Raw genomic sequence first — 26,176 nt, 5'->3', positions numbered from 1 at the left:
TCCTAGAGCAACCTAGCTTTGAATGGCTCAGCTGGTGAAGTGAGCCTGTGTTAATAGAGTCCCTTTATCATTTTCTTAACCAAAGATTGCAAGGAAATTGAGCCCACTGCAAAACTGCACATTCTTTGATGTGATTTATATAAATTAAGTCATTTGTTGGTCTGAAGTTGCACCTGTCTTGATGGACGACTGTTCATTCTTCCTTCCATAAAAAGAGTAGAACACACAGTTTGGCACGTACAGTATTTCAGTGGCCAGAATACAGATCATGAGCTCTCTGTTATGATTCTCAGGTTGAGCTCTAGTTTAACTGCATATTGAGCAATAAAGGCATATTCTGGATCATAGGGTGTGAGAGTGATTGGTGATGTTGAACATGAGAGAATTATGACACTTGCATATTGCCTTATCACATGTCTGAGAAACATTTGAAATCTGCTATTCAACAGTGCGTTATTTTGAAACTCAGTGAATGCCATTAAGAGTCAGATACATGAGTTCACAATACAATTGTAAACTGTATTGTAAGGCACGTTATTTATAAGTATTGCAAGGTGTGATGTAATTGCAGCAAAAAGTTGTGACCACATCACTGGATTTTTGTCTGCCACCATTTTAATAATCTAGGCTGACACTTCGATGCAATGCTGAGGGAATGCTGCACTGCCTTTTTTGAGATGAGACATTAAACCAAAGCCTTGTCTGCCCTGTCAGGTGGAAGTGAAGGATCCAACAACAATGTTTCTAAAAAGAGCAGGGGATTTACCCTGGGTGTCCTGGCCAATAAATCAACATTCCAAAAACAATTTATCTAGTTATTGTCACATTGCTGTTCATGGGAACTTGCTGTGTGCAAACTGACTGCCATGTTTCCTACATTAAGGAAACAGGGGAGATGGGGGCATAGTGGTAATGTCACAGGACTAGTAATCCAGAGGCCCAGGCTAATGTTTGGGTAAAAAAAAATGCTGGAAAAACTCAGCAGGTCTGACAGCATCTGTAGAGAGAACGACAGAGTTAACGTTTCGAGTCTGTATGACCCTTCTTTGGAGCTAATGTTCTGGGTATGTGGGTTCAAATCGCACTATGGCAGCTGATGGAATTTAAATCCAATTGATAAACTGTAATAACTCAGCTATAGTGGCCATGAAACTATCATCAGCAGTCATAAAAACCCATCTGGTTCACTCATGTCCTTTAGGGAAGGAAATCTGCCCTCCTTACCCGGTCCGGCCTACATGCGACTCCAGACCCACAACGTTGTGGTTGACTTTTAACTTCCCTCTAAAATGGCCTAACAAGCCACTTGGTTCAAGGGCATCTAGGGACGGCCACCAGCGATGGCCCACCTCCCATGAAAGAACAAAGAGACAGTGATGGCACTTTAACAGTGGCTGTAAGGCCCTTTGGGTCCCATGGTTGTGAAATTCTCTATATTAATGCAAGTCTTTCTTTCTTTCGTTCATTTTTAAAATTTAAAAATAACTCGAACAATCTTTTTTCATTATGTAGAAACTTGCCTTCTGTGGTAGGTATTGGGTCTTTTGCAACAAGAACTTAGTGTTGTGGGGATGGGATAGGCACTCTTGGTACTGGTGGCTACAGAACTGATCTTGATTTAAAAACTTTGGGAGTAATTTCCAGCTTCCGCCCCTGGGCAAGGATCTGGTGCAGTGGAAAGCCTGCCCAATTTCAGCTCGGTAGATTTTGCTGGAAGAGTATAGGGCAGGTTCTACAACAGGCTGATGATCTGGTCTGCCAGATTACTGCCCAGTTGATGCTGTTGAAAATTACTTCTGTGAATGATTTACTTGAATGTGTTAACATCGGGGTAAATTGAGTGATCCTATGTCCCCAGTGTGGAATTGAGGGAACATTGATCATAAAATTGCCACTAGATTCTTGTAGACAAGGCTGTAATTTTGCTTCTTTCTTGTGCAGCTCTCTACAGTCAGTTTGGACTCCCTGAATTTACCCTCTCATGTAATGCATTGTGTGAGCATTTCTCTCTCTGAGTAGTTGTCTGATTCTGTGAAAACATGTATTTTAATTATGATATAATATGTTTATGAGTCTGATGCATAGGCAGATTAATATGTAATTATCCCCATTTCTATAACACCGGTCTATTCATAATATTAATTCATGATATAGAAGTGATGAAAACAGTTATTAACAACATTTAAGTATGTGTCTCTTACTTGTGACAAAAGAAAATGTTGGAAACTGTTTAGTCGGAGAAGTTGTGAGGAATTACCTCTGGGAAATCTGTCAGATGTGATAGTGTTCCATGTGCATTAAGAAATCCATCACCATCAGAAATCTGTCTGAAACGCCATTTGTGACAAAAAGATGAGTCAAAAAGCTTTTGAAAATAATGTCCAATCCCACTACACACAGCATTTAGAGATGATAGTGAAAGGCATTGCAATAAAGATAGCAACACATACAAGCAAAAATCTAAGGAGCCACATTAGACATGATATTACCTTTTCAAAGCTGGCACTACATTTTGATGCAGCAAAATGAGAACAGTAGCATGCCAGAAGTGTGTTCATGCAGATCACCAGGCGTGGGAAGGAGTCATTGGAAAAAAACAGGGTTGGCAGTTGTTACAGCAGTGGTCTCCTCCCCTCCTGCTGAAGATTTTAAAACATTTATTAATTCATGGGATGTGGGCATCACTGGCTATTGCCCATCCCCAATTGCCCTTGGTCAGAGGGCATTTGAAGAGTCAACCACATTGCTGTGGGTCTAGAGTCACATACAGGCCAGACTAGGTAAGGACAGCAGATTTCCTTCCCTACGGGACAATATTGAACCAGATGAGCTTTATGACATTTTATGACAATGGTTTCACGGTCATCAGACTTTTAATTCCAGATTTTAATTGGATTCAAATTCCACCGTTGGCCATGAGCATTACCCCTGGGTTTCCAGATTACCAGTCTAATGACAATACCACTTTGCCACCGCTTCCCCTTAATATTTACTGCATATTAGCTCTTTATCACCAACACAGTATGCCGACTCCCTAATCGCAACAAGACATCTTGGATGCACCCCTTTCTATGCATTGGCATGTAATCGACTATGTCAGAGATAGGCAGGATTAGCTTGTAACAAAAAGCGGCACTGGCTGCTGGACTGGCTATCACTTTATCATTTCAAAGCTAAACATCAAGATCTTCCCCCATAGTTGCTTCCAGGGCATGAAGATCCAGAAGTGTCTCAATGTCTTGAGGCTCAAACAGGTAGTCATGAAGAAATCGCATAGACAAACTCGAAATTCGCTTGTGTACAGCGAAAATGTACACACTGCATTGAGGATGATGTGTGACTATTAGGGATATAGTGTACTCTATTGCGCTAGACGCCCTTGGCCATACCTCTTGTAAGTACCAAGATTAGCTCATTGAAAACAATGAGGTAATCCAGAAAGCGCTGGAGGAGAAACATCGCATCTACAGGGTTTACCTCAATGACAGGTCATCGCTATCCAAGCACAATGCCTACCACAGGACTATCCCGTGCAAGCTCAGGGGGATGCAAGACACTTGGTTGAATCAGAAGGCGGATGAACTTCAGTCACATTGTTACGATCACATGATGAGGCGTGAAATAAGTCCCCTTTTCTCCTCCTCCACACTTGACCGTAATAAGGTTTTTATAGTGAATTTAGAGGGGATGCTTTGCCGATTCTTTTAGAGTCCCACTATTTACGTTTTGAGGTTGTAAAGAATTATTCAGACAGGTTTCCTTAGGTTAAACAAAGAACAAGGTAAGTTTATTGAGACTTTTCCCTGAGCTAAAACACTTAGGTAAAGTGCAACCACTTTTCATACCTCACACACATTTATCTGGGCCCACACACGCTCCAGTACAGATGGCGGAGTAAGAGGAAAGGCTTATAGGATTTTTTATAGTTCATGAAAGATAGAACAAAGGCGTATACGGTTAGCTGTTTCTTAATGCAGTGGTTCAATGTTGCAGCCATTTTGTTCAGCCATCTTTCTGGATGCAGTTGTATGGAGCAAGTTTCCACATGTTGTTGAGAAGGTCATGGTTTACAATCAGTTTTTCTTCTCAGGATTGTCACTTTGCAAACCAGGCATAGTAGGTCTAGGATATATAGATCGGGGAAGAGAGAGAGAGGGCACACAGCTTCAATCAGTCTGTGTTCAGAATAACATTGTCTTTTTTCTCCCCTCTCCTGCTTGGTAAGAGACCCTTGAAGTACCTTGCTGGTTCTATATTCCAGAGAAATTCTATTAGTTCATGTTATTGTTTCAGAACAGGTAATTGCATTTTGATGTCTCATCTCAGAAACAATTGAAAAGCCTCAGGGCCCTGTGAATCGACAGACAATGGGGTCTTTTATGTTCCCCAGGGGATTGATTCTCTGTCTTCATCCCACTTGGTGGAATGTGAGATTGTGTTTACTGCAGCAGTCTGGGCAGTTTTCCCACCATCTGTATAGGGACCCAATGCTTTAAACTCCAGCCAGAAAAAGAACAATTAGAAATAGTATCTTCAAAGGCAGATCCTCACAACAATATGCAGACCACAAAGTCTGGAAGAGATCCTATGATGTTCTGAAATCTATATACGGTCCCCCATCTACTGGTTCATCACGAATCCTCAGTGCCAAAGAGTCAATAATTCTCACAGAAGAAGCCCAAATTCTGGAAAGATGGGCAGAGCACTTTAACCACATTCTCAATCAGTTTTCATCCATCAATGAAGAAGCGTTCAACAGGCTACCACAGGTTGCCCTCAAAAATTTTATATTTCAGTAGTCTATGAATATTGTATTTTTGCAGTAGAGTTTCTATGAATATCATTTTTAGTGAAGTAATATGTGAATATTGAATTGACACAGTGCTGTAATTCTGAATATCAGATTTGTGCAGTGCTATAATCTGTAAATTATTGTAAATGCAGTAATCTATGAAATTATATGAGTATAGCACTGTGATCTGTTTACATGTTATTTAGTGCTGTAACTATTGAATATGTCGTCAGTACATTGCAGCAATCTAGGAATATGTCATTAGTGCAGTGCTATGGTATATAAGCCTGTCATTTGTACAGTGCTGTATTATGAATATATAAAATGTTGCAAATTTTTGTTTGTAATTCAATTGACTTTATTCTATACAAATTGTCCATATTTATTGAAGTTTTCCACAAGCATACCCCAATCTGCCTCTACACTGCAATTCTGTAGCTGCACCAGCTTCAGCCTTCCTGGCTGAACCAGGTTCTTACAGTGACATGTTTCTGCATGTTTCATTTTTATAGTGTTATACCACATCCTGCAATATTGAATACCCAATGAATATTGTATTCTAACATCAGTGAGTATACTTGTGGTGCTGAATATGCTTGCAGTACAATAATTTGTGAATATCATATTCTTACACGACTATCAGAAATGTATGATATTTCTACGGAACAGCAACAGGATTAATTCATTCCATTTTGGAAGGATGGAGGAACAGAGATGCCAGGTTGATTTATGATAATACTGGTTAAAAATGTTTAAATATTGGAAGGAGACAACAGATGATTTATGAATGGCATGGCTGCACACCACTAGTCATTCTTTGGATTTGAGATGGGTCTGACAGAGGAGACCTAGGAAAGTTAGAAAATTCAAAAGGAGTCAATAGTGGAGTGCACCATCCACTGCAGAAGACTCCCATAGCCCCTATCCTTGCAGCTACTTCTACTGATTTTTAAAATTGGTGTTATTTAGTGGTGTACTTTTGCATCACTTTGCAGTTTGCGTTTTAGAGTAATATTGGAACTGTCAGTCATGGAGAGAAGGTAAGCATCCCATTTATCGGGGCTGGATTTGAGGATCCAGAGCTGAAGGGGAGAATTTTCAAGTATACAACATGAAAAACTCTAGTTGGAAACCTTAGTATGTGACACTGCTCATTAATAGTTTGAAAGAAAGAAAGACTTGCATTTATATAGACTTTCATAACCACTGGATGCCCCAAAGAGCTTGACAACCAATGAAGTGTTTTGGAGTACAGTCACTGCAGTACCGTAGGAAAAGTGGCAGCCAAATTGCGCACATCAAAGCTCCCAAAAACAGCAATATGATAATGATCAGATAAGTTGTTTGTGTAAGGTTGATTGAAGGATAAATGTTGGTCATGTCACAGGTCATGCCCCTGCTCTTCTTCAAAATAGCGTTTGCACCTATCTGAGAGGGCAGAAGGGGCCTTGGTTTAATGGGTCAACTGAAAGATGGAGCTATATTTGGTCTGTATTTTTACGCCACCACCTCCCCCCAGGCCTTCGTTGCAGATGGTAGGTGCCCCACCCGCCCTTAGGCCAACTGAAACCCTTAAGTGTTTTACCAGCAGCAGCAGATAGACACTTTGTCACGTGAGGAGCCCATCCAGTAAAACTTGGTGGCCTCCTTGCAGATTCTTGGGGGTGGGGAGGAATGTGCCTTCTGCTCATGCACTCTGTTGACCACGGAGGGCCCTGCAGCAGCAAGTGATTGACACTCTTCCCACCCCCCCACATGGCCTGCCTGATTATCTGGTTATCCACAACCCCACTTACCTGCATTCCATCACGGCTGGTTTGGGAACAGCTGCAGTCCCAGCAGTGGCCACTGTGCCCTGTGGCATTGCTGGGACTGAAGAGCTGTCAGCCAGAAGGCTGTCTTAGAAGGGTTTAAGCCCTGACTGCAGGCAATTAATTTGCTGGCCGACGTAAAATACGGTGCAGTCATTTGTGACTGTCACATTATTATGATACTGAACTGTCCTGTTCCTTTAAAACCAGTGCCCAGGTACTCCCTGTGGGCAAGTTCCCTGTGGGCAAGTACACTGAGTGGGCAAATGCCGATGTCAATTGGAAGCCAATTACTATTGCTGTTGGAAGTTTATTTAAATTTTCAATTGTTTGACTCCCTTGCTTCAAAATCCGAAAACCCAGCAGGAGATGCCAGGACTTATTTCTCCCATTTTATGCATATTTCTGTAGATGATCTGGCTATAATTTATTCATGTTTTATGCACAAGTGTGATGACTGAAATGTGATGGGTGTGTCCCAGATAATTTGTATACACACATGGAGGACTGTAAACCTACCAAACCAATTACAGTAGCATTTAGGCTGTGGACTTTTCTTTGTGTTTCTTTGTCTGCATGTGCATTTATTTATTTCTATTTATTTGTCACTGTGTGAAAGTTAGCAGAAAACATTGCCATAGTGAAAATATTCTGGATTACAAATGTACAATAGGGATCGCACAAAATTTGTCAATAATAATGATACACTGTTCCATTTTTATTTACAATCTGCTAGTACATTTTTACTCTTTTATCATTTTCAATAGATTTTTATGAATCAGGTAGAAGTTATGGGGGGTAAACACATCTCGGCCTGAATTTTCAGCTCGGTGGGAGGTCAGCAGGCCCGGGAGCATTCAGGAAACGGACCGCTGACCGCCACCGACCCCTGACCCTGATTTCATGCCACCTGGTCAATTAACAGCCAGTCAGCGTGAAAAGGCCGCTGAAAAGCTCAGCACTGCCAGGGTGGGGGTGGGAAGAGGGCAGGCGATGATGTCACCTCAGGTGCGGGTGAGCGCTGAGAGAAAGCTGCCTCAGGGAGCTGCCGACCCGAAAACCAGGAAGTGAAGTTTTGACAATCAGGAAGAAAATGTCCAAGCATCACGATCAGGCACCTAAACGTATAGACGATAAGAATGCTGTACCATAGGTTTTTATTTTTATGTTTTATTTCATAGCGGAAACCTCATCCTGCCCTTGGATGAGGTTTCTGCAAAATGTCGACTGCCTGCCTGCCTGTTTTGCCCATGCGACGAGCGTAAAGTTGCACGTGCAGCGTGAAATCTTGATCAATTGTCTTTTTAATGGTCTCAAGTGGCCTTTTAATTGATGGTGGGCGTGGTTCTGACACCCGCCAAGCGAAATGTCGCATGAGTGCATAATGAGGCCATCTTAAGCGATTTCGCGCCAAGCAGGTTGAGAGCACGTCCGACCAGGGTCGCAAAATTCTGTCCCCCATTGAATTTACAGATTCAAACTTAGCCCATCGAAAATTCTTGTCCTCATCTAAAAATCACTCTTTTCCACTGCCCTTTACTCAAACTTCCATCTTTCTGTCCTGTGACCTCCCATGCATCCCACCCCTTTTGGGGGATATCCAAGGGTCTATTTCTATTCCCCCTCGCTCCCCACACCTTTCCCTCATTCACCTATGATTTCTCAGTAGCATAATTCATAGACACAGACTTGGGACAATTTTTACCTCTCGCTCACCGGGAAATGCAGGATCAGGTTTAACACCAATTTTTATACCCTGTCTGATTTTATTCTCTATTGAGGTCAGTGCAGAGTAATATCGTGCTGGGTGTGAAACTGGTCTTCCACCTGATTTCATGGTTTCCATCTCAGCAAGTTAGGATAAAATTGCTCCTAGATTCAGCTTCCATGAATGCTGATCGTATCCAGCTCTCAGTCGTGACAATTTCATTCACCCCCCAACACAACCCCTGTGCTGTCAGATTGTCTGCTTGATTTCATATCATACATGAGCCAAAATTTACTCACCCTCTGAATATTGGGAACCATCATTTTTGGCTTCCCTGAAAAATGTTGCTCCTTTGATACTGTTCTATTCCACCTGCACGTATTTCAACATAATCTGTGTAAAACCCAGGCATCCTATTTAATTCAAAACTGACATATCCATCATCAAGGCCACCTACTTCACTCACTGCACTATTGTCAACCTTTTCTTTATCTCAGCACCACCACCCAACCTCCCCCTGAGCACTAGCCCCCTCCCACCCCCCCACCGCCACCACCACATCCACTGCTGTTGAAACCCACATCCAGGCTTTTGGCACCTCAATTTCTCCCATCTTCCCCTTGTTCACATTCATCATTAATTTGTGGATGATATTTTCGAATGCATCGTAGGTGAGGCTTCCCATCTGGCCCATTAGAACAAGCGTAGTGCCATCAGCTCCTGAGATCCAGACTGCTATGCACCTGCTGCTGCCAAGGGAGCTGGCCGAACATGCTGTGTTGGAAGGGATAAAGGTGATGACCAAGTACACCAACTCCAAGTAAAACTCCACAATAAAAAATACATCCCATTCTTTACCCTCCATGAGTTCTGCTTGCCCAGTGCTCCTATATCCGCTGACCTACGTTGTCCATCCACCTCTCAATGTGTGAAATTAAACACCTCTTCCCAATCTTCAAAACCCTCCTTGGTTTTGTTCTATCCGTCCCACTTTTCCCCATCTTTGCAACCTCCTCTAGCCTTACACCCGCTTCCCATACCCTTTGGGCTTCAGATTCTGTCCTTCAGTGCATTCATTTGCCTACTATTCTACCATTGACAGTCTTAAGCTGCCCTACCTCTACTGTCTGGAGAAAGCACCTCCCCCTTTCTCTCTTGGCCTTTAAAATACCTTTTCAAAATCTGTCTTTTGGACCAAACTTTCAATTATCTTCCCTGTTAATTGTTCAGCACCAGCTACTTTTATTTCTTTTATTTTATCCTCTCGTTGCCTTGAGGCACTTTTTCTGTGTAAAAGACATGATAGAAATGCAAGTTGTTTTTGATAGTAAATCTTCCAGCCATTTCAACCTTATTTTCTATAATTCTGTCTGGCTGTAAACACCTCTGCCTCAATACCTATTTTCCTGCCTTCTAAAGTCCTCAACACTACCTATTTGGGTGTTAATTATTTAGTAAATATTACCTATCTGAGCACGCTTTTGGGCACCTCTTGTAATTCACCCGTGGCTGCTCAATCTCTTCTCTATTTCATCAACTGCTTTAGGATGTTTTCTATGTTAAGGGTACTACACAAGTGCCAATTGTTTTGATTTGCTTTTGGCTTTGTTCTATAGCTTTGCATTTCATAATTTGTAGCTTATTAGAAGTTATTTTGGGGAATAACAGATTGATGCCTTTAAATTATGCCGGTGTTTATTTATTGTGCTACATTAAAGTGCCCCATTGTACTGTAAGCTGCTCATTAGACAGAGAACTCAAAATGATGTTTATATTTCATTTATCTCCTTGCAGAATGATGAAGTTGTGCTGCAGTGCAGTGCCACTTTCCACAAAGAGCACCTCAAACTCTGTCTTGCTGCAGAAGGATTTGGCAACCGACTCTGTTTTTTGGAGTCTACCTCAAACTCTAAGGTAAGCCTTTTCAGATCTTTATAGCGCACTCATCAGCCCCCCGTAGAGCTCGACATCAGTGTTTGTCACCACATCAGTATTTGATAGCTTTGAGAATTTTATGTTGCTGCATAATATGTTATAGATAATAATAACGCCAGAAACTAAATCATAGTTGGATGAAAGTAATGAAGAGCTGCTGTATTTTTGAAGAGAAGCTTAAAGCAATCAATTCACCCTTACACAATATGGCTGATGCATATAACTTTACTTGTTAAGATTTCATGATTTAAAAAAAATAATTAATACTACCACTGTGCTTGGATGTATTTTTGTTCTTGGTGTGTGGAGCACTGGATCCTTTCTATAAGACTCTCTCTGTAAAGTAAAGGAAAGTTATACAGACATGCTATAATAAGGAATACATATTCTTTATTACAGAGTTACTCCAAAAATCAATTATCCTTTAGCACCACATCCAAGCAGCCATTATTTATACATATGCCTTGACAGTGAGTGTCATCATGCTGTTTTTATCACAAGGGGCCATTACAGCCAAGTCTGATTCGAATGTTACCCAGCAAGTACTGATGCATCGTCCCACCAGGTTTGTGCGCTTGTCCCACTGAGGGATCACTGGGCAGCTGGATACTAGCGGACTGCTTCTTAACAGTAGGGGAAAAGCCGAGATCCTGCCGTGCACACTTGATTCACCTGAGTTGGAAAAGGTTGGGGTTCCAGTAGTTTCGAAAAGGCAGATGAAGTCCCATGCCTGCAGAGCAGTGCTGTTTGGTGGGTAATCCCAGTAATGGTCAACTCTGTTCCAACTCTGTTGCATAACTGCATCAGGAAGATACAAACTAAGCTCTTGATTCACAGGGATCTTTTAAAGCATTTTTGATTCATTCTCACAGCCTTAGTAATGATCATTTTATGGTCAAAGATTGTTTCTTTTTAAAAAGAATATTGCTATTCTCAAATCCAATCTCTGTTGCAGCAGAGTCTTGTGATACCAATACAAGACGGAGCTCTTATAATTAGCATGGCTACAACATTCTGTGGTCTTGGACGGGACTGAGACCAAATAAATTGCATTAAGTTTAAGGAATGCCCAACTGGCCAAGCAGTAATCACTGGTACAGTTTTATTTTTTCAAATGATGTGTAAATTCTAAAACACCACAGATGAACTTTGCACTGCTGATTTGCTGAAGGCCAATTTAGCATTGAAGAGACATTGACATGTTGTGGCCACTTCTCAAAAGGTCTTAATTGGATCATCTTAGCTTGCAGTTGGCAGTGTGTACTTATTATTTTTCCTAAATACTTCTCTGTGGATTTATATTATGCAACCACTCCTATGCCAAACTGCTTGAGAATACATTAAGCTACTGATGCACTAAAATTGTTTTCCGTGTGCATTGTGGGTTGGAGGGCAAGTGTGGAGTGGAAGTATGGGGAGCATTGAGAACACTGATAGTAACGCAGAAAGAACTGTTCAAATGTCAATTTGTTTTGGGTCTGTTTGTGGGATGAGAGCATTGTTGGCAAGCCCAGCATTTGTTGCCCATCCCTAAATGTCCTTGGGAAGGCTCTGGTGAGCCACTCTCTTGAACTGTTGCAATCCATGTAGTGTAGGTAAACCTAGAGTGCTGTTAGGAAGGGAGCCCCACGATTTTGACCCAGCAACAGTGAAGGCATGGTGATTTATTTCCAAGTCAGGATGGTGCGTGACTTGGAGGGGAACTTGCAGGTGGTGGTGCTCCCATGCATCTGCTGCCCTTGTCCTTCTAGGTGGTGGAGGTCATGGATTTGGAAGGTGCTATTGTAGGAGCCTTGGGAGTTGCTGTGCTGACTCTTGTCGATAGTGCACATTTCAGCCACTGTGGACAGAATTTTGTTCAGGGGTACACCGCCATTTTACGTGGGCGGGCCAATTAAGGCCCGCCCAGCATGACTTCCTCCAGGAAGCGCTATGCACTCCCTGTGTGGGCGGGAGGGGATTCCCTAAACTGAGAGTGCGCTTTTTCGCACATGCGCAGGAAAGAGCGCCCTCATCTCCCTGAGGCTAAGTGCTGCCTCAGGGAGATCAGTGCCAAATTCAAAAATGTTAAAAATAGAGAAATTAAATTTCCCTGACATGTCTCCTCATGTGACACTGTCACATGAGTTGGGACATGTCTATCACTTTTAATTAAACTTTTATTAAAGTTTTAAAAACCAACATGAAACCTCATCCCGCCCGTGGATGAGGTTTCATGCTTTTTCTGAAGCCCACCCGGGCTCCTGGCCTGCCCGCCAACCTTAAGGTGGGATGGGCAGGTCCTTCAACTAGTGTAATTACTCTTTAAATGACCTCAGTTGACCGTTGACAGGTCGGCGGTTGCACAGCTGATTTGGCTGTGCCCCTGCTGACCTGAAAATTGAAATGAGGCGGGGTAACATTTGGAGTTCTGTCCGACATCATCCCACGTCATTTTAAGCGTTGGCGTGCAGGTCCTGCCCCCGCACGCCGACCGGGAAATCCTGCCCTATGCGTCAGTGGTGGAGGGTGTAAATGTTTAAGATGGTGGACAGGGTGCCAATCAAGTGGGCTGCTTTGTCCTGGATGGTGTCAAGCTACATGAGTGTTATTGGAGCTGCACTCATCAATGCAAGTGGAGAGTATTCCATCACCTTCCTGACTTGTGCCTTGTAGATGGTGAACAGGCTTTGGGGAGTCAGGAGGTGAGTTACTCGCCACAGAATTCCCAGTCTCTGACCTGCTGTTGCATCCATGCTATTTATATGGTTAGTCCATTTCAGTTTCTGGTCCATGGTAACTGCCATGATGTTGATAGTAGGGGATTCAGCAATGGTAATGCCATTGAATGTCAAGGGGATGATATCTGGACAATTTTCCACATTGTTGGGTAGATGCCAGCATTTTATTTGCACTAGAACAGCTTGGCTAGGCAGGCAGCTAGTTCTGGAGCACAAATCTTCATTGCTACTGTCAGGATGTTGTCAGGTGCCATAGTCTTTGTTGTATCTGGTGCCTTCATCTATTTCTTAATTCCATGTAGAATGAATCAAATTGGTGGAAACTGGTATTTGTGATGTTGGGGACTTTAAGTGGAAGCTGAGATGGACCATCCACTTAGCACTTCTGACTAAAGATGGTTGCAAATGTTTCAGCCTTGGCTTTTGCACTAACATGCCAGCTCCCCCATCATGTGGATGTTTGTGGTGCTTGCTCCTCCAATCAGTTGTTTTAGTGTCTACCACCTCTCACGACTGGATTTGGCATGACATCAGAGCTTTGGTCTGATCCTTTGGGAATTAGGATTATGTTGTCTATTGCATGATGCTTCCACTGTTTAGCATACATGTAATCCTGTGTTGGAACTTCACCAGGTTGGCACCTAAGTTTTAAGTGTGACTGGTGTTGCTCCTTCCACACCGTCCTCCATTCCTCAATGAACAGGGTTGATAGCCCCCACTTCCACTCCCTCCAACCACCACACGACCCCTCCTCCCCACTGCAGCTTAATGGCAATGGTAGAGTAACTTTTTTTTTAGCTGCAGAGATTCCTGACATGGGAGAATCACAGCAGGAACAATTGCATTGCTATGTATCCAGCCCATTTAACATCAGGACAACATAGAACAGGATATAGTAGCGCTTGTTTTAAGTTTATTGCTTGGCGACATGATAAAAACAACTCTTCGAGACTCCCTGTTACTGTTGGCATTATCACTGTCTGTTTACAGCTGGATCTTCTTCTGCCTGCAGTGCTGTAATATCAATAAATATCACCAGCTTCTCAAAATCAGGCAAAGACCCAAAATTACCATCAAACTACCGGCCAGTATCCCTGCTATCAGTACGCTTCAAGGTAGTAGAGCACCTAATCTTACAGTGGATCATGCCAGAGGTGGAGAACATCCTGAGTGCAGACTTTCGACAAGGAAGAAGCATATGTGATCAGGTCCTTGCATTAACCACTTTCATTGGAAATGGCTTTCAAAGGAACCTCAAAACAGGGGCAGTTTTCCTTGACCTCACTGCAGTGTTTGATACAGTCTGGCACATTGGCCTATACATCAAAATATCAAGAGTTCTCCCTCCCTGGTTTACTGACACTATTGAACTGCTACTCCGGACAGACGATTCAGAGTGCGTATGGGTGACGAGAGTAGCACCTGGAGGAAGCAGATGAATGGGGTCTCCAAAGCTCTGTTAGCCCCCAACCTGTTCAACTTGTATACCAATGACCTATCCCCAACCCCATCCTGCAAGTTTATCTATGCAGATTACATCTGCTGTGGCATAAAGGCTCAGACTTCCCTTGACCTGGAAGATGCAGTGAACAACGATAGTGCAAAGCTGGCTTACTACTGCAAGACATGGTGCCTAAAACTGAGCACCAGTAAAACAGTCTCTAGCACATTCCACCTTCACAATGCCAGTGCTAACATACATATATACGAACATACGATTTAGTAGCAGAAGTAGGCCACTTGGCCCTTCGAGCCTGCTCCGCCATTCAATAAGATCATGGTTGATCTGATTGTATCCTCAACCCCACATTCCTACCCACCACCTTTCGCTCTCTTGTTAATCAAGAATCTGTCCAGCTCTGCGTTAAAAATATTCAAAGACTCTGCTTCCACCGCTTCTTGTGGAAGAGAGTTCCAAAGATTCACAACCCTCTGAGAGAAAAAATTTCTCCTCATCTGTCTCTTAAATGACTGACTCCTTACTCTCAAACATTGACCCCCTAGCTCTAGATTCTCCCACAAGAGGAAACAACCTCTCCACATCCACCCCGTCAACACAACTCAGAATCTTAAAGATTTCAATTAAGTCCCTTCTTACTCTACTAAATTCCAGTGGATACAAGCCTAACCTGTCCAGCCTTTCTTCATGAGACAACCTGCCCATTCCTGGTATTAGTCTAGTAAACCTTCTCTGAACTGCTTCTAACGCATTTACATCTTTCTTTAAATAAGGAGACCAGTACTGTACACAATACTGCCGATGTGGTCTCACTGAAGCATAACCTCCCTAATTTTGTAATCAATTCCCCTCACAATAAATTATAACATTCTATTAGCTTCCCTAATTACTTGCTGTACCTGCATACTAACCTTTTGTAACTCATGCACTAAGGCACCCAGATCCCTCTGAATCTCAGAGCTTTGCAACCTCTCACCATTTGGATAATAAGCTTCTTTTTTATTCTTCCTGCCAAAATGAACGATTTCACATTTGCCTACATTGTACGCCATTTGCCATATCTTTGCTCATTCACTTAACCCATCTAAGTCACTTTGTAGCCTCCTTATGTCCTCTTCACAATTTACTTTCCTATCTTTGTGTCGACAGCACAAGTTCCCTAAGAGGGAACTGAACATTACCCTGGATGGTCATTGACTGAAGCAGGTTCCCCATCCTGTTTATCTAGCGTCACCTTTGACAGAACCCTCATGTACAGACACCAGCTCATCAAGACTGCAGAATAAATCTCAGTAAACTGGCCAGTACCTCATGGAGATCACAGGTAAAGATCCAAAGGACCTCTGTTCTTGCCCTCACGTACTCAACTATAGAATACTGCGCCCTGGTATGGTACCAATCTGCCCATACCAAACTTATTGATGTGCAACTCAACTCAGAAATGCGCATCATCATGGCTACTCTTCGACCAACTCATCTCCCCTGGCTCCCAGCCCTGAGCAAAATTCCATCCCCGCAACGCCTTCCTTTACATCAGGAGGGTAATCAAAACAGGCAAGCTACTGGAGAAGGTCTCCAGTATACTCCAAGCCTGCCCTTACACAAGGACCTGCTCAACCCACCTGCAATATGTCCTCCCTCACACCACCCCAGAGGGTTAAACCCACCACACCGAGGAGGAACAGCGGAGTACCTGTGGTAGGAGGATTGGCAGGAGAAAACATCCACCAGAAACCACTCTCACTGTAGAGCCAACTGCTCCCACCCAGCTTTGATCTCCCAGCGGGCCCTTTTAAACTGTTTCCGGACTAGCCAAGGCCTCTGTGCAGCCACCCAACATCAGTGGGGTCACCAAGACCATCCAGGCTGCAGTTGTGGTGCAGTCCAAACAGTGACTCACATTGTCTGCTGACTAAACTTGAAAGCGGGCTTAAAGAACTCCAGCTAGCTACAGACAAGGCTATTGCTTGGCGCTGTGACTATGCACGTGCTAAATAATAAATAATGCAGCATTAAATAATTTCGACCACAGCAGTGTGCTTTATAAAGGATTCTTGTGAGCATTGCTTAAAGGCCAGGTTTTCATTTGTCTGAGAAGAAGTGGCACCCACTGAAATGACTGTTTTGATCTATAGAGTTAAAAGAGAATATATACAAGCGCTAAAATTAGACAAATGTTTATGGTTACCGGGCCTTGAAATGAGGTTTAAGATGCCAGATCCAAATGCTCTCAACATTGATGCCTCACCAGAGCACATTTTGCTCAGACTGGTGCTTTGTTTTACACTGAATTGCAGTAAGTGTCAGCTTTTGCACATTATAAAAGCTGTTTTCTGCAAATGGGTTTGGGCTGTCAACCAATATTAATTTTGCAGCAGAATGTCACTGTAACACTGCCTGATGATGATGCAGGTTCAACACTTTGTTGTAGCTTATGCTTTTGACTTAAATGTTTACTTTAGGGGAACCCATATACTGCAGTGAAAAGGTATTTCTCCACAGCAATGCATCTATTTTCACAGCAGCTCATTCTTCTGACAACTGGATATTTTGGGAGTGCTTTCTCCACAAAATAATCATAGAATTCTTGAAAACTGAACCGTGAGTTGTAACTTAAGAGCAGAACATTGTTGCCCTTGGAAATGGTTAGGCATGAAGACCCTTGCCATAGGCTGTTTACTATCAGACTGGCGCACAGACAGGATCACAATACCAATGGTTTTGAGGTGAAAATGTCAAACTTTAACGCAGTCACGAAAATCCTCAGTATAATGAAACAAAATGGCTGCGTGAATGAGGGAACCCTGGACTCTCAGCCACCAGCAGGCGATAACTAATAGTGATGTGACCTCTTTCTCTCTCTCTCTCTCTGTCTTCTGTACAGCATACAGTCAACTTGTGCTAACTAATAATGTCCCACAAAAAAACGACCGAGATGAATACACATAAATAGCATCCTCGCATCAAAAGCACTCACAAGGAATCATATGTGGCCAAAGAATGCAACATCATAAATGAAAGAAACAAAAATGTCTTTGCAAAAGCCAGCCTAAACACATGCATAGGAAAAGCAACAAATGGTGTGCATACTGGGCCTCGAACGTATTTCACAGGCGTGAACTGCCCTGTAGCCACTGGTTTTTATTTAGCATCCGAATTCCAATATCAATCCAGAAGTACGAAATCTGTTAGATTGTTTGGGGAACGTGTCTGTTGAGTGGATCATTTTAAAACAGGCACTGATGGGCCAGGGTTAGTGGTACACGTAGACGGCTGGCTAGGCATGCTAAAAGCCAGTGCTACATAAAGGATCAGGAGCCTGAACTGGGGGCTGCAAGACTGGAGTCAGTGATGAAGGCAGTGGCCCTGGATCAGATATCAGTGACTCCATATGAGGAGGCAGCTCAGAGATTTCGCCTGAATGCAGTGACTGAGACAGGACCATGGGATCCATCATAGGAGTTTGCATGGTTGATCCAATAGCTGACACTTCTGATGTCACTGGAGCATAGATAGCTCAGCTGGTATTGTCAGGGTTTGCAGGAACAGGAAGGATGGACGGTTAGGTTGTGTCCACCATGGGTGGTAGGGCCATGGTTGTGAGTGGAGCAGATCGCAGAGTGCATGCAGAAGGAAAAGATCTTATAGCATTCAGATCTCTTGACTCAATAAGTTGTGCTATGGATTTGGGAACCAATGAATTTGCAAATATTTCAACACCCGTCTTCGATAGAGGTAACCAGGTAGCATTGGTGGGCCTGTGACTTGTTGCATTCAGCATGGAGATAGATCTGATCACCAAAATCAACTGAGGTGACTGTTGGCTGTACTTCTAGGGGGGCCTTGGACTTCTGACTTTGAGGGTGATTGACTTGACAGAGCTGATGCTGAGTCTCAACAACCCTGTTGTTGGACAGGGGAATCTGCACATTCGTGAATTGATGTGTGTCCATATTCTCTAACTGAGAATGAAAACATGAGTTGAGCTATGCAGTTGTGATGGACAGGACGAAAAGTGTGATTAGGATCTCCATGTGGTTTGTGGCATGGGTGCTCATCCTCCAATTCCTGTATTACCTTCTCTGCTATCAGATTTTTGTACGGGCTCTTCAATCTCCTGAGCTCAATGGCAATGTGGTGTTCCTGAAGCAGTTTGTCTCCTAACAGGATAGAAAACCCAGGGCCAGGATCAGTCCATTTGTCAGCTAGAGCACTATCCACTCATGCTTGATAACTTCAGCAGCAATTGAGATGCCAGCCACTTCTGGAGGGTCCCTCAAAGACTGGGGGATGATAGTGTGCAGGGTGGTTTGGAGGGCAGAGAAAGTAAGGCAGCTAACTATAGCCCATTGAATGGAGGCATCAGGTCAAGTGCATAGAAATATCGGTGGGTGACCAATTTGAGCTGACATAACTGATGACTAAGACGTAAGCGGAGATTGGTGATAAGGCCTTCCAGATCATCCCGTGCAATGATAATGTGCTCCTGGAGGGGGCAAGGGGCTCATCTCAACGAACGACGAGAAAACTATCTTGTGTAATGGTAGCAACATGGAGGTGGCGTTTGACATCATGAATGTTGGTAAGCTTCTTTGAAGGAGGGTTGACCTTGCATCAGGTGGGCATGCATGTAACAGAGGAGGGGACATTCAGAGCGGATAGATAGCCATGCTGGCCTGCTGATGGAAGGGAGTCTTATAGAGCCTAACACAATGCCTTCAACGGATATCTGGTGAACGGTAGAATCTGAGGTCTGGTGTATAACGGCATAGACTTGACGCGTGGGCTACATGCTTGCAAAATCTGAAAGCATTTTCACCGATCCAGCTAGGTGTCTGATAGAGGCATGGTAGCAAATGATTGTGGAAAGGAATGTAGTGACATGGAGCTGACAGAGAATCCTCCCCTTCACAGTTTCTCAGCGGTCTGCATACTAGAGTTGCTGTCTGTGAGGACACTTGGATGATACTTGGACTGCATAATAATATGGGTTGAAGTGCTTGATAGAAGCTGCGATGGGTAGAACTTCAATTTTGCAAGGCAGCCAGGCAATTTATCAATCACACAATTTGGCACTGAAAAAACCGCCACGTTTGAGTCTGTTACCATGGGTCGCATGCAGGGTGGATGCGATGCCATCCTTCTTAACAGTACCATCTGTGAGAGTCTAGAGTTGATTGTATCGAGGGGGAAGGGTAACGGTTTTAATGGGTGAAAGAGCAGATTGTGCCAAATAAAAGCTTGTGTAGAGATCATCTGTCCACTCAGTCCTTTCATTGGACCGATAACCGGCGTTAACAGCATCTAATGGGGTTGTGTAAGAGGCACACTGAGGAAAGACTCGTGAAAGCATCTTGTATGCTCCGATGAAAGATCTCATGCCAGAAACTTTTTCTGGTGGTGAGCAGGTAGATAGGGTGGCCAAGTGCTGTGGGCTAACTTGCAAGGTATCCTGGGACCAAATCCATCCCAGAATAGTCATAGTCCTAGGGCAGATTGGCGCAGGTCACATTGTGACAGAGCATATAACACATTGTCAGTTACAAAGAAGTTCTTCAGGACCGTTACAGCACAGTAGAAGTCATCTGCAAGTTTGACAACTAACACCTTGGACATAGCATGTCAATTCCTCAAAGGCAGTTTCTGATCCAGGCATGTCCATGGCAGATTGAGTATATACACATGCACCTTTTAGGGTGTGACCACTCCACAGTATTTCATGGCATCTGGTAAAATACATTGGTTAGATCTGTTGCAATGATGTGTTTCCACAGGGTAATCATGCGTGAGGTTGAGTCAACACCTTGCATGAATGAAGGTTGCGGCTTACTGTAGCGCCCAACATCAGTGAATGCTGTGGCAAGTTGAAAAATCCCATTTGACTTCTTCACAAGAAATGATGGGTTAAGGTACTCCACAGTAATCGCCACATCTTCTGGCTGAACAAAGACTCCAAAGACTTTTCAGGTCATCAAATTTTTGTTGCAAATCAAGAAGCTTCTCTCTGGCATACTTGGGGGTTGGGGGGAGGGGTGGTGGGGTGACCCCTTCGTTGTGGAGGTGTACAGGTCCCATGTTGACATTAGCGTTGAAGGGCCCAGTCTTGCCATTGTAACCTAGGCATGTTGGATCATACCCCTGAAGGAGCGTGTGGAACTGAGAACATGTGTGCTGAGGCAGTGCGTGATCTGGATTCACAAGGACAGGTTCAGAAAACAGCTGATGGCACTTATGTTTGCATTGCTTAGTAAGCGGCTGTGTTATGTTATTCTGAGAAGGCTGAGAATCTTGATTGCTGGGGATGAAGACAGGTTGCATCTGAGAAAAATGTTCATTTTGAGACAGGACTTGTGGTTCAAGGGAAAGGTTCACGATGTGAATCTTGTCAACAAAACTAGTCAAAATATGTGGTGGAGGCCAAGTGTTGGGGGGGGCTTGCCACACTTTGATCCTGAAAGAAGAGAGGGTGGCTCAACTGCAAATGGTGTAAGGTCTAGAAGATCATCAGGCAGTGTTGTCTCGATGGAATCTCCTGGCTAGAGTGTTGTTTAATAGGAACGTAGGAAGATAGGGAATTGGAGCAGGAGTAGGCCTTCCAGCCCCTTGAGTCTGCTCCTCCAGTCAACTAGATCATGGCTGATCTTCTACCTCAATGCCATTTTCTTGCACTATCCGTATATCCCTTGATGTCTTTGATATCTAGAAATCCATTGATCTCTGCCTTGAACATGCTCATTGATTGAGCCTCCACAGCCCTCTGGGGTAGAGAATTCCAAAGGTTCACGACCCTTTGATTGAAGAAATTCCTCCTCATCTAAGTCCGGAATGACCTACCTCTTACCCTGAGACTGTGTTCTCTGGTTCTAGAGCCCCCCCAAACAGCGGAAATATCCTTCCTGCACTGACCCTGTTGAACCCTGAAAGAATTTTGTATGCTACAATGAGATCACCTCTCATTCTTCTAAGCTTTAGAGAATTTAGGGCCAGCCTCCTCAACAACTCATAGGACAATCCCACCATCCCAGGAATCAGTCTGATGAATCTTCGTTGGATGTGGGACCTGTACAACCTCCACAGCTATGTATTTGGCAACTATGTCTCTCATTAGGTAAGGAGACTAAAACTGTACCCAAACTCCAGATCTCACCATGGCTCAATACACTGGAAGCAAAACGTCTTTACTCCTGTACTCAAATCCTCTTGCAATTAAGGCCAACATACCATTTGCCTCCCTAATTGCTTGCTGCATCTGCATGTTGGCTTTTAGTGACTTATGAACAAGGACATCCAGATCCCTTTGGTCACCAACACTTCCTAATCTCTCCCCATTTAAGAAATGCTCTGCATTTCTGTTTTTTCTAGAGAAGTGAATAACTTCACATTTTTCCACATTATTTTCCCTCTGCTACGTTTTTGCCCATTCATTAGCCTATCTAAATCTTTTCAAGCCTCTTTGCATCCTCTTTACAACACATATTCCCACCTAGTTTTGTGTCATCAGCAATCTTGGAGATATTACATTTGATCCCCACATCCACTCATTGATTTGGATTGTGAATAGCTAGGGCTCAAGCACTGATCCTTGCCATATCCCACTAGTCAGAGCCTGCATCCTGAGAATGACCCAATTATTCCTACTCTGTTTTCTGTCCATTAACCAATTCTCAATCCATGATAGTATATTACCCCCAATCTCTCGTGCTCTAATTTTGCTTACCGACCTCCTGTGTGGGACCTTATTGAAAGCGTTCTGAAAATCCAAATACACCACATTCACTGGTCTCATCTACTCTACTAGTTGTATCCTCACAAACTCTTATGAGGTTTGTAAAACATGATTTCCCTTTCATAAGTCCCTGTTAACTCTGCCCAATCCTACCATTATTTTCTAAGTGTCCAGTTATCACATCCTTTATAACAGATTCTAGCATTTTTCCTACAACAGATATCAGGCTAACATGACTGTAGTTCCCCATTTTCTCATTTCCTCCTTTCTTAAATATTGGTGTTACATTTGCTACCTACCAATCTGCAGGACCCACTCCAGAATCTATGGAATGTTGGAAGATGACCATAAATGCACCCACTATCTCTGCAGCTGCCTCTTTCAAAATGTAAATTAGGTTCTGATGCCAATGCTCAGATGAATTGACTGTCTTGATCTTTACTAAACACCACTGCTTCCTTGCAGATGCGTGGCTGCCATAATTTACAGGGTTACAGTACTGTAATATTGTGGACTAAATAGAGGACAATATCTGTGAATGAATGCCACATAAACTCACCAGTTTACTTTGAAGAGGGGTGTGAAACTGTTCCAACCATGCCACCATGCCAGTAGGCTGTTTACTTTCAGATTGGCGCATACACAGGATCACAATACCAACCGTGTTGAGGCGAAAACATTGAACTTTAACGCAGTACCGAGAAACAACAGTACAATACAATGAGACAAAATGGCTGTGTGCGCGAGGGAACTTGGGCTACCAGAAGGTACCTATAGAGGCGCTTAGCTGCAATGCTACAATGCATACTGATGGCGATGCTTTATTCAATACCAGTTGCTCAATCTGTTTTAACTTGAACTTTCACGCAAAGTACCGGTTAGAGCTTTGGGCGTTCTGTCAAGTTCACAATAGAAAAACAGTTTCCATGATACTTGTGCTTACCAAACCTTGCAACCTTCTGCATCTCATGAGTCAGATACTGTGCCATGAAACTGGCAATTAGTCCTACTATGACATATCGTACCAGTGTATATGTGGAAATTCCCATTAGATCTACTCTGAAATGAAGGATGTACCATACAGCCAAGCCATTACTTTCAGGGAAAGACTGATAGGCAGATAAACTTACAAGCAGAATAATTCAAAGAAGTAGTAGACACCCCAAGATTCAAAAATACACAATGCTGGACTTGCAAAATCTATAAAGAAGTTGTTTTGAAATAAGCAAAAAGACCAGGTACATTAAGCTAGTGCTTATGGCACTGGGCTAGCAACCCAGCAATTTGGGTGGTATTTAATGGAGGCATCAGGAGTTGCACCTGCCAACTAGGCAGCCAGCAAGAGCCCACATTGCCTCCTTTCGAGAAGTCCCGCTGGATTAAGTGTTGGTCAGGCATTTAACTGGACAGTGGCAGGCCTTCCCCAGGATCAGTGACCCTTGGGGTGAATGGTCGGCAGCTCTTCATTGATCAGCAGCACAACCAGGGAAGCAGTGGCTGCCACTGGTACTACACTCAACCGAGGCCTAGGATTGCTGACGGACCCAGGCGGAGGTGAGTGTTGGCAGGAAGGGGGGTCAAAGGGTGAGGTGGCAGGAAGGGGAGCGGAGGGGTGTTGGCAGCAAAAGCAGAGCACTGGCTCTCAGCAGGTCCCCCCCCTTCCTGCTGCTGGGTCCCTGAATCAGGCACTGAGTGCCTTTAAATGAGGGACGCCCCTGGGAGCCCGCCAACAACCTTGACAGCGTTTGCTTTTTGGGCTTCATGCATAATGAGTCCCCTGGGTTAATACCAGCAGCGGGATGAGGCCTTTAGGTGGACATTAATTGTCCACTTCAGTGCTCCTGTTGGTGATGGAGTCAGAAGGCCGTCCACAAGCCATCCTCCATGGATTTAATTGGGGCAGTGGCAGGACCCCTACTCGCCACACATTTGCCTGAATTAATAGGCTCTGCCACCAAACTTGCTACAGAGAAGGGATTAAACCCCATCCAAATGTTCAAATACCACCATGATGGAGTTGTAAAATTTATTTCAATGAAATCTGCTAATTTGTTGAAATCTGCACAGGAAAGAGGTTTGTGACTGGAACGGAAACAAAATCAGTTTGAGAACCAGTGAAGTAACTTGTTTTTACATTGCGTCTTTAACAGAGTAAAACTCTTCATAAAGTTAGTTCTAGCGCAAAGACAGGACCCTCCAAAAGATTCTTAAAAATTCATTAAATTCACTGTTATTGGCAACCAAACAACTGGAGCACCGCTCAGGTGGTTCAGCCACATTATGATTGATGTAGGTTCTGTGACTGTGAAGAAATTAATGCCCTGTTGGTATGTGTGGTACTTGTTTACTGTTGGTTAATTTGGGCTGTGCAACGATCTCTGTGCCCATTAACATGGTAGACTGACATCTTCAGCACACTGGGTGCCAGCTGTTGCATTATTAGCCCTGAGTGAGGTCATTGATTGTGTCTGCATGCAGATTTTGTTTCACTTTTTCATGTTAGAACAGTCAGCACACAAAAGACAAAGTGACAATCAGAAAATTATAGGTCAAAAACGTTCAGCTGCAGCAGATCAACATTTTGTGTGTTCCTGGAGATGATTACAGTTACCAAGGTAGATTGCAGAATTCTGGTGCCACGCAAGATGACACAAGTCTTGCAGGAAGCAGAGTCCGTCTTACTTCTGTCCATGGTGCTGAAAGTTCTTGGCAGGTTTTCCAATGTCTGGCACAGCGGCTTGTGAGAGGCAAGTAAGCTTTGCTTTTCATTGCTCCTGGAGAGCTGGGAGACAAGCTCCTCTGGGGTGCTATTGTCACTAATGCCTGCTGTTCCTCAATTGTGCTTGGTGTTTCAATCTACGGAACCCCTCCACCTCATTATCTAACCCATGTGGCATGCCACTGCCTGAGCTGATCCCTGGGAGGGATGGGCACTTGACTGTACCTTCTTCAGAATGATTCTTCTCCTTGGAGATGTCTTCTTCTGCCTGTTTTCACTTCTGAGAAGGATCTGCAGGGAAATATGAAGAGTTAGTTTGGTACTAACAGACTTTACAGTTGTACGTGACAGGCTTCACAATTCCATCTTGCAGCAAAGAAAAAGCGAAACAAGCCAGAGTTAGTGCAAACAGATAAAAGCAAAATGCAGTGGATGCTGGAAATCTGAAACAAAAACTGAAAATGCTGGAAAAACTCAGTGGGTCTCACAGCATCTGTGGAAAAACGAGTTAACGTTTCGAGTCCTTGTGAGCTTCCATTTAAGAGATGAATTCCCACTTTGAAAAGGCCTCTGGAGGCCAACTGGAAAAATGGTGACTTTCCGTTTCTGCTGCCCCAGGTTGTGAAAATGATAGTTTAATTTAAATGAGGCACAGCAGTTAAAATAGACATGGACTGAAATTCTGGCCAGAGAGTGTGTTTTGCACACATATGTTATGACCACTTGACATTATAAGATAGTTCATAATGTTTTAAACTATCTCTTTTAACTCAAGGTAAAATGAAGTAGTTTGCCAGGGGGAGGGGGCTGTGACATCTTATTAATCCTGCCCAGAGACAAGCCTATGTGACCTGGTTGCCATGGGGACAGGTTGAACTTTATTGAAGGTAAGGTGTAAGTTTTAACACCTGGACATAAAAGAGAAGGCAGCAATTCTTGCTTACTGACTTAGAGGCTCTCAGGGCAGAATCCTCTGCTCTCACTGGTGAGCTTGGAGACAGCAAGGGCCTATAATTAAGCGGGATGATGATGTACTTGAACCCTGCCAACTTCCTGCCTCCACCAGAATTAAGTTCTGCGTGGGAAGGCCCATGGTCGACATTCCTGCTCTGCACACCTATTGATGCCCTTAAGTAGCCAACTAATAACCACTTACGGGCTTTACCCTGCTGCCGCTTGTATTAACCCAGCTGCAGTTAGGCCTGACACTATGCAGCGTGCATAGCAGCCAAAAGTGTGCAGCCTGCTTGCCACCTCGGAGGTGGGAGGGGTGGGTCCTTTGAGTAAAGACACTCAATGCCTGATT

The 26,176-nt window shown here is 43.6% G+C and overlaps 1 protein-coding gene across 1 annotated transcript in view; it reads left to right on the top strand.

The window, feature by feature from the left end:
* The window catches only part of ryr2a (ryanodine receptor 2a (cardiac)), an 806,696-nt gene that overhangs the window by 232,336 nt on the left and 548,184 nt on the right, over positions 1 to 26,176 (top strand). The window contains exon 2 of the mRNA XM_041213076.1: positions 10,106 to 10,225. Coding sequence (XP_041069010.1) covers positions 10,106 to 10,225 — 120 coding nt within the window. The remainder of the gene's footprint in view (positions 1 to 10,105; positions 10,226 to 26,176) is intronic.

Source organism: Carcharodon carcharias, chromosome 2 (assembly GCF_017639515.1).
Source record: "Carcharodon carcharias isolate sCarCar2 chromosome 2, sCarCar2.pri, whole genome shotgun sequence".
NCBI lineage: Eukaryota > Metazoa > Chordata > Chondrichthyes > Lamniformes > Lamnidae > Carcharodon > Carcharodon carcharias.
Note: the sequence above shows the minus strand (reverse complement) of the source record. Positions and strands in the feature narration are given on the sequence as shown.